The 9,449-nt window shown below is 41.5% G+C and overlaps 1 protein-coding gene across 2 annotated transcripts in view; it reads left to right on the top strand.

The window, feature by feature from the left end:
• Positions 1-214: 214 nt before the first annotated feature.
• The window catches only part of AP3B1 (adaptor related protein complex 3 subunit beta 1), a 251,388-nt gene continuing 242,153 nt past the window's right edge, over positions 215-9,449 (top strand). For both annotated transcript variants that reach the window (XM_055437122.2, XM_055437121.2), the window contains exon 1: positions 215-495. In XM_055437122.2, coding sequence (XP_055293097.1) covers positions 368-495 — 128 coding nt within the window. In that variant the 5' untranslated portion in view covers positions 215-367. The remainder of the gene's footprint in view (positions 496-9,449) is intronic.

Raw genomic sequence — 9,449 nt, 5'->3', positions numbered from 1 at the left:
CCAAAATGGATACGTGGGTATCTGTCTCCAAAAAAAGAAAAACAACCTCTAAAAAGAGCTTAGTCTCTAGCACGCTGAGGGCCTGCCTAGCGCGGAGGCCGGGTTCGAGCCGCTCGGCTAGCTCCAAAGCCCGGAGGCGGGAACTCCAGTCAGGCCCCGGAGCGGCCGGGGGGCGGGCTGCGGCCGCGCGCACACTGGGCATGCGCAGGGGGAGGCCCGCCGGGTCGGCTGTGGAGCGGTGACGAGTCCGGAAGCGCCAGCGCGCGCCCCTCTGCGCGAGAACTAGTTTTGTTTCCAGTCGCTGAGACGGAGCCCGTCTGAGAGAACCCCGGGCAGGACCAGCTCGACGCCCGGCAACCCCGCAGCGATGTCCAGCAACAGCTTCGCTTACAATGAGCAGTCAGGAGGAGGGGAGGCGACGGAGCTGGGTCAGGAGGCGACCTCAACCATTTCCCCCTCCGGCGCCTTCGGCCTCTTCAGCAGCGATTTGAAGAAGTGAGTATGAAGGTTTGGGGCGCGGGGACGCGGCTGAAGGGCTGGGGCTCCCGGGAGGGGCCGGGGCCGCCCTGAGGCCGTCCGGGCGCGGAGCGGGCGTTTCCTGCCGCTATCACTTGGGAGTGTGGGAGCTGTTGGGACTTTGGGTCGGGTGTGTGGAGGGGATGTCTAGGAGTTTTCAGACTTTCGTGAAAAAGAACCATTGGGACCGCTTAGGTGCCACCCCCAAAGACCCCGATTGAGTTAGTCTGGGGCCCAGGAGTCTGAATTTTGGACAAACACTTCAAGCTAGTTTGAAGTTTTCTTGATGACACCTGGGGGAATTCTTTCGCTAGGGTGGACGGATTCGCGCTTGGGGAGCTGACAGGGAAAGTTAGGTTGTGTCTTATGGGAACCTGTTCTGTGACCCTTGAGTGTAGAAGCAAGGAGGTGTTTTAGGCGCTTTATGAGTGAGCAAGCTGGTTTATTCAGACACCGGTGTTCCCGGAAAATGTCTTTTGCATTACAGACCAAAAAAGAAAAACCAAAACCCCCCACCAAAAGTAAAAGACAACCCCCAAACCAAAAACAAAGCTCGGAAACACTGTAATAAGCATATGAGGAAAAAATATTTAGAGTGTGGGCAAGTGGTAAATTTTTGCGAATAATGTGGTTTTAAAAATGAACATTAAACAATGTATACGTGTTTTTTTTTTTAAGTTATTACGAGTATTTTAAGTACCACCGAAAAAGGGAGAGAAAACACCCCACTCATTGATTTTTTCTTTTTTTGTCGTGGGGGAGAGGGAGTGCTTTTAAATTTACAGAATTCTGATAACTTTGCATTTTTTTGTAATCATTTTTACATTTTTTCTTATTTTTGATCTCTCAGTACTCACTGAACGTAATAGGCTGACACTACATTTATGCTGAACTTAAGGTAAAGTAGCTATGCTGGTGGCTTTTTCGGTGTCAGAAAGATAAAATTTTATTTTTAATTAAATAATTTATTTGATTAAAATTTAATTAAAAATTTATTTGAAAAGGCATTCTGGAAATTGCTAGTAGTTGAAGTTGAGATTACATTTTGACTGTGTTAAGCTAACTGAAATCTGTGTGGAGTGTGTGGAATAGAGTTTTTTATTTCCTTATTCTCAGGTTAGCAAAGTTTATAAGTAATGTAGCTTCAGTAATTTTTCATTTTTCCTTCTGTGCATTTAGTTGATGGATTATTCCAACAAGAAGCTTGTTGCAGTTCTGCTGTTCTGTTAGCAGATATTTCAACTGTTAAATTAATGTTTAAGTCTGTAGAGTCTGTTTTGCATGTGATATGCTTACAATTGATTTACTTTTATGGATTGTGAACTTCGAAGATGTTTTCCTCTTAGAGCCTTTCATTTCCTATTTTGTCAAATTTGGGTCTGATTTTGAAAAAAATGTGTGGCTTTGACTGTGACCAGTGTTACTGAGGTGACTGAGCATGTTTTAGTTGAAATAAAAATAGCTGACTTTGAGTATTTGTGCACATGACTTTACATTGATTCTCTCATTTGGTCCTCCTGACAACTGTCTGGCTGTGTGAGTGTGACTTTCAGGTGCCACAGGATATAGAGCAACCCAAAGATACTTCTTTGATCTACTTTGCAGATGAGAAAATTGGTGCACAAGTGGTTAATTTGCCTCCGATAACAGAACTAGAACACTGCCCTGCCTGAGTTTGAACTCAAGACAGTCTCATCTCAGCCTATTCTCTTGAGCATTTGGATATGCTACTTGATGAAGTTTATTGTACCTTGGTCTTCCCTTGTATTGCAGTTGGTAAAGAATCTGCCTGCAATGCAGGAGACCTAGGTTTGATTCCTGGGCGGGGAAGATCCCCTGGAGAAGGAAATAATTGTACCTTATTAGAAGAGTCAGACAGGACTGAGCGACTTCACTTTCACTTTTCACTTTCATGCATTGGAGAAGGAAATGGCAACCCACTCCAGTGTTCTTGCCTGGAGAATCCAAGGGATGGGGGAGCCTGGTGGGCTGCCGTCTAAGGGGTTGCACAGAGGCGGACACAACTGAAGCGACTTAGCAACAGCAGCAGCAGAGAATGCATATTAATCATTAAAAGTTTAAAACTTGAGTAGTCATAGACAGTGTATGACCTTGAGGCTTTCAGGAATTAGAAACATTTTGGCCATTGAATTGCAAACCAGTGGGGTTATACAGAAACAGGGACCTGTGTTCTGGAAATGGTCACTTAACCTATCTTGAGCTTACATTCTCTCATTTATAAAAATGTGATATTTCTTGCCTTTTTAAAAAACCCAAATGACAAAATTTATGTAAAAAACTTCAAGCTGATCCTGTACTCTGATTTTTTTTTATCAAAGTATAATTGACATCGACATGTTAATTTCAGGTATACACCATAATGTTCAGTAGGTTTTTTATATATTGAGAAATTATCGCCACAGCAAGTCTGGTTAACATCTGACACCATACTTACAGTTTTTTTTTCCCCCCTTGGATGAGAACTTTAAAGACTCACTTTTAACAACTTTCAAATATGCAATACAGTATTATTAACTGTGGTTACCATGCTGTACATTATATCCCCCTGACTTATTTATTTTATAGCTGGAACTTTGTGCCTTGGACTTTCTTCACCCATTTCTCCCATACCCTCTGGTCTCATTTTTGATGATTTACTTTGAATGATCTTGAGTTTGCAAAAAAGTTGCAAGAATAATACAGAGAACTACTCTTGATGCAGGCTCGGTTTTTAAAAAATTACTGCACTGCTTTATTTCTCTTTCTTTCTCCATCCAGACACAGACATATGCACATTGATATTATTATCTCTTCTGACCCATTGGAGAATAGGTTGTGTATACCATGTCCCTTTATCCTCATACCTTAGCATGTCCTTTTTAAGAACAAGGATATTCTTGTTCATAGCTGCAGCACTGTTACAGTTAGGAAGTTTATTATTAGTACAATTTACAGTCTACAACCCTGTGTTGTCATTTGTCCCAATAAATAATTTAATTTTTTTAGCATTTTTTTCTCTAGTGTAGAATCCAGAGCAGGATTATGTATTTTACTTCGTTCTCATATCTCTTTAGTCTCCTTTAATCTGGAATAGTTAACTTAGTCTTTGTCTTTCACTGCCTTGATATTTTTAAAGAACACAAGCCAATTACTTTATAGCATGTTAATCAGTTTGCCTTTGCTGGTGTTTCCTCACATGTTGATTCTTGTTAAATATCCCAGGCTGCAGTACTACCTTCTTAGACTTTTGCGTCAGGCGGCATAGGCTGCCCATCTTTATGATGTTAATTTTCCCAGTTATAAGATTTTTTCTAGTTACCTATGGGGGGACACTTTGAGATCATCCAGGTGTTCTGCTCTTCATTAGATGCACCATCCCCTGTACTTAGCCACTGTGTGTGAATCTCCTGAACCAGTCTTTACCACAGTGTCTGCAGTGGTGATGTTTTTACTGGAGGATAATTGCTTTATAGTTTTGAGGTGGTCTCTGCCACACGTCAGCACGAATCAGTTGTAATTGTATGTGTGTGTGTGTATATATATATTCCCTCCCTCTGGAGCCTCCTCCCCCCTCCACCCCCCGGCTATGCTAACCCCCAGTTCTGTCCCTCTAGGTCATCACAGAGCAGTAGGCTGGGCCCTCTGTGTTATATAGCAGCTTCCTGATAGTTAACCTATTTCACACATGATAGTATATATATGTCCGGAGAAGGCAATGGCAAACCACTCCAGTACTCTTGCCTGGAAAATCCCATGGATGGAGGAGCCTGGTAGGCTGCAGTCTGTGGGGTCGCTAAGGGTCTGACACGACTGAGCGACTTGACTTTCACTTTCACACATTGGAGAAGGAAATGGCAACCCACTCCAGTGTTCTTGCCTGGAGAATCCCAGGGACGGGGGAGCCTGGTGGGCTGCCGTCTATGGGGTCACACAGAGTCGGACACGACTGAAGTGACTTAGCAGCAGTATATATATGTCAGTGCTACTTTCTCAATTTCTCGCAGTCTCTCTTTCCCTCAGTGTCCAGAAGTCTGTTCTCTACCTCTGTGTCTCCTTGTCTTCTCTGTAAATAGGTTCACTGTTTTCCTAGATTCCATATATATGTGTTGAAAGAAAAGTAAAGGTGTTAGTTGCTCAGTCGTGTCCGACTCTTTGCAACTCTTTGCATACTAGTCTGCCAGGCTCCTCTATCCATGGATTCTCCAGGCAAGAATACTGGAGTGGGTTGCCATTCCTTTCTCCAGGGGATCTTCCTGATCCAGGGATTGAACCCGGGTCTCCTGCATTGCAGGCAGATTCTTTACCAACTGAGCCACTAGCTGTTAATACATGATGTTTGTTTTTCTCTTTTTGACTTATTTTGTTCAGTATAACAGATTCTAGGTCCATCCACCTCACTACAACTGACCCAAATTTGTTCCTTTTTATGGCTGAATAATATTCATATATATATATATAAAATACACCCCCCCCCAACTTCTGTATTGACATCTAGGTTGCTTCCATGTCCTGGCTGTGATAAATAGTGCAGCAGTGAACATTGGGGTATGTGTGCCTTTTAGAATTGTGGTTTTCTCTGGGTGTATGTCCACTAATGGGATTGCTGGGTCCTATGGTAGTTTTATTCCTAGTTTGTTAAGGAGTTCATGCTGTTCTCCATATTGGCTGTACCAGTTTACATTCCCACCAGCAGTGCAGTAGAGTCCCCTTTTCTCCACATTCTCTCCAGCATTTATTATTTGTAGTTTTCTTTTTTATGATGGCTGTTCTGATTGGTGTGAGGTGTTATCTTTTGTCTTAAATGCTTATTTTAACCAGTTTGGCTGCGTTTGTATAACTTAAAATAGTAATTATTAATAATTTGTTTTTGGATTAAGCATTTAATTAGAAATTAATTTCTTGAAACAGACAATACTAATTAGTTTTTCTTAACAATGGTAAAACTACTAAATCTCTCTTTTTTTTTTGAGAACATCACAGTGTATTAGAAGTATTGGACCTAGAGTGAAAAGACCTGAATTTAAGTTGATGTTTTCTGCTTGTAGTAATGTTTCTTTGTTCAAGTTGCTTGATCTCTTCAAACTTCAGTGCCTTTATTTCTAGGGAGGGTATGATAATACTTGCCTATTTTGTGAGTTTTTCACAAGATGGTAGAGTTGAAATGACTTCTGAACTAGAATAATAACTGACACTATTTGGAAAAGTTCTTGAAAGCTTCACTGAGGTGGTAATATATTAGGTCATAAAGCCTGAGAAGATTTTTGCCAGTTAGAGAATAGGGGGAGTTCTTCAGGCAAAGTATATAGAAACCAGGAGAGTTGGAAAAGAAAATTCGTGTTTAGATGAAATGTAGATTCAAGCATCAGCATTTAGAGTTGTGGGTTGTAATTAAAGTATGGGAATGGATGAAATCGCCCAGGGAGAACTTTTCTTTTTAGGAGAAGAGGCAGTTTAGACAAAACTGTAGGGAGCGTCAACATTTAAGGTGTGAATGAATGAACAGCTAGGGAAAGAGATAGTGCTCAGGGGGTTAGGAAACCAGAGGAAAGTTTAAAAAAAAAAGCAAGCTGAGAGGAGCAAGGAAGTGGTTAACTATGTTAGGAGTTGCTGAGAGAAGGCAGATGGCATGAAGGCTGAAAAGTGGCCATTGGATTTAACAATTAAAAGGTAACCAGGGTAGCATTTTTTCAGTCCTTGCTGAAATTGGGGTGGTATTTTCATTTGTTGGATTTGCAGAGCTGATGTAGCCCCAAAGGACTGCATGCTTTTTTGTTGTCTTACTATATCGTGTAGTACAATATAATCAATACGTCGGTGTTTTGACATTGCAAATGATAAAGCCTAGCTTACGTTTTTAACTTAAATTTTATTTATTGTCAGCTTAATATTATCCATGAAAATTATATTACATATAACTCTTTAACCTTTAATATCAGTGTTTCTCAGCGGAGGCCACTAGGAATTTTACATGGGTCTCTGGTGTGTGTACATTATGGTAGGGTACAGTCCAAAGGGTCGCAAAGAGTTGGATATGGCTGAGTGACTGGGCACACAACAGACAGCACATCGAGCTCTATCCACACTGCTTTTTCTCACTTTCAAGGGGCATATAGAAATGTGTCTAAATGAGAGTAACCTTTTTATAGGGATGTTCTCGAGTTAACTTTATTGAAAGTAAAGATGAATCAGTCCTATCGACCAAGAAAATGCAGAGGGCTACAAATTAAATAATTTATTTGGGGTCTTAAGAGTTGCAGTTCGAGATTGTACAGTGGAAAAGAGTCCAGGGTCTTATAAAGATGAAAGCCACAAAGTCTTTGTTATCTGTTAAGAACTATGGTTGACCACGATACAAGGAAGTATTTGCTCTTAATGAGCAGGCTGTCATGAGTTACTTTAGGGTAAGGGTTGGATAAATATTTTGAGTTTCTGGAACTTGGGGCACATATTCTGGATACCTCCTTTAAGATAGTAAGTGGTCGAAGTTCAGATTCCATCTGGGCCGTTGTCCTTAAGTCATACTTCATCAGTGGCCTCCCAGCTCTGTTTTAGAGAGCTCTCCAGCCACTGCTGACTTTGTTTTATTTTCCTTTTACAGCCCCAGATGTCATTGCCTTGTTGATAGTAACACACTGTTTTGTTTATTTTTGTATTTCTTCCAGTTTTGTTGAGATATAATTGATATACAGCACTGTATGAGTTTAAGGTATACAACATAATGATTTGACTTACATACATCATGAATTTATTACCACAGTAAATTTAATGAACATCCATCATCTCATATAAATGTAACACTAAAGAAATAGAGAATAATTTTTTCCCTTGTGATGAGAACTTTTAGGATTTACTTAACAATCTTCACTTTTAAGTGTAGCAGTGTTAGTTATATTATCATGTTGTATAGTACATTCCCAGTTGTGAGATAAAGTACTTAAAACTGGAAGTCTGTACCTTTTTGACTGTCTATCCAATTCCCCCACTCCCCAGTCTCCCTACTTCTGGTAACCACAAATCCGATCTCTTTTCCTGTAAGTTTGTATGTTTGTTTTTGGTGAGTAATTGACCTGTGACACACTACGTTAGTTCTTGGTACACAGCACAGTGGTTCAATATTTCTATACATTTCCAAATGATCACTGTGATAAGTCTAGCTGGTATCTCTTGCCATATGAAGATACTTCATATTTACTGACTGGATTCTCCAGACTGTACATTTCGTTACCCGTGACTCATTTATTTTGTAACTGAATTCTGTACACCGATTCCCTCTTCCCCCAAAGCCATCTGTTTGTTCTTTGTATCTGTGATTCTATTTCTGTTTAGTTATGTTTGTTCACTTGTTTTTCTCCATTCCATGTATATCTTTCCCTCTCTGACTTGTTGCCCTTAGCATAATACCCTTTGGTCATTACATGGTGTAGAAAATGGCAAGATTTCGTTCTTTTTTATGGGTGAGTAACATCCCATTGTGTTTTGTGTGTTGTGAGTATATATATACCATGTATTCTTTGGCCATTCACTTATCAGTAGACACTTAGATTGCTTTCGTATCTTGGCTATTTAAATAATGCTGCAGTGAACTTACGGTGCATGTATCTTTTCAAATTTTTGTTCTCTTTGAATAAATACCCAGGAGTGGAATTGCTAAATCATATGATAGCTGCTTTCGATTTTTTGAGGAATCTCCATACCCTTATGGCTGCGGCAATTTACAGTCCCATCAGCATCAGCAGGGTACAGCAGTCTATTTTTTCCCACATCTTTGCCATTTCTTATTGAGTTGTTTGGTGTTTCTGATACTGAATTGTATGAGCAGTTTGGACATTAATCCCTTGTCACTAATATCATTTGCAGATATTTTCTCCCATTCCATAAGTTGTCTCTTTCTTTTGTTGATTGTTTCCTTTGCTGTGCAAACACTTTTAATTAGACCCACTTATTTATTTTTGCTTTTATCTCTTTTGTCTTAGGAGACAGGTCCAAAAAAATAGTTATGATTTATGTCAATATTCCGCCTCTGTCTTTTTCTTGACGTTTTAGGGTTTCAGGTCTTACATGTAGGTCTTCAATCCATTTTGAGTTTATTTTTATATATGCTGTGAGGTAATGTTCTAACCTCAACTTTTACATGCATCTTGTCGAAGAGACTGTCTTTTCTACATTGTACCTTAAACTCTTGGTTGGTGTCAGCCTGTAGGTAGGGGGACCAGGCCCACGGGGTCCTGGAGCTGATGCCAGACTGCTGGTGAGTGGGCGTGTCCTACCAGCTGGCTGTAGGGCCTTGTTTGTCCCAGGTCTGGTGCCCCAGCTCTGGTGGATGAAGCTGGGCCCAGTACTAGTGCTGGCCTGCTAGCAGGTGGGGAGGGTGGGATTGATGGGCTGCTGGACCCAGGGCTCTTGCTCACACTTTGGTTGGTGGGCTGCGTCCTGAGCCTTCTGGGCAGGTCCTGGGGTAGCTGAGGGCTCAGGGGGTCCTCTGGCAGCTGGCCCGTTGGTGGGCAGGACTGGCTCCCCCGAGCTACTCTTTGGTCTAGAGTGTTCCAGCACTGGTGCCTGTGGACTGGTAGGTGGGCTGGGTCCTGACTCTAGTAAACTAGAAGAGAATTCCTAAATGACACTTGCCAGCACCAGCAACCTTGTGAAATGAACTCCCCCAAGTGGCTGCCACCAGCATCTGTGTCTCCAGGATACTTCCCAGTTGCCTCTTGCCTCTTTGGGAGTCTTTGCAAGATCAGCAAGTTGGTCTGACCTAGGTTCCTCTCAGAATACTGCTTCTGCCTTGGAACCTGGAGCATGTGAAATTTTGTATATATGCTACCAAGAGTGGTGTGTGCATGGCATGTGTGCTCAGTCATGTCCAGTTCCTGACTCTGTGCAACCCCATGAGCTATAGCCCACCAGGCTCCTCCAGCCTTGGGATTTTCCAGGCA

The sequence above is a fragment of the Moschus berezovskii genome, chromosome 9 (assembly GCF_049115385.1).
Source record: "Moschus berezovskii isolate FMDL1 chromosome 9, NW_MosBer_1.0, whole genome shotgun sequence".
In the NCBI taxonomy this organism is placed as follows: domain Eukaryota; kingdom Metazoa; phylum Chordata; class Mammalia; order Artiodactyla; family Moschidae; genus Moschus; species Moschus berezovskii.
Note: the sequence above shows the minus strand (reverse complement) of the source record. Positions and strands in the feature narration are given on the sequence as shown.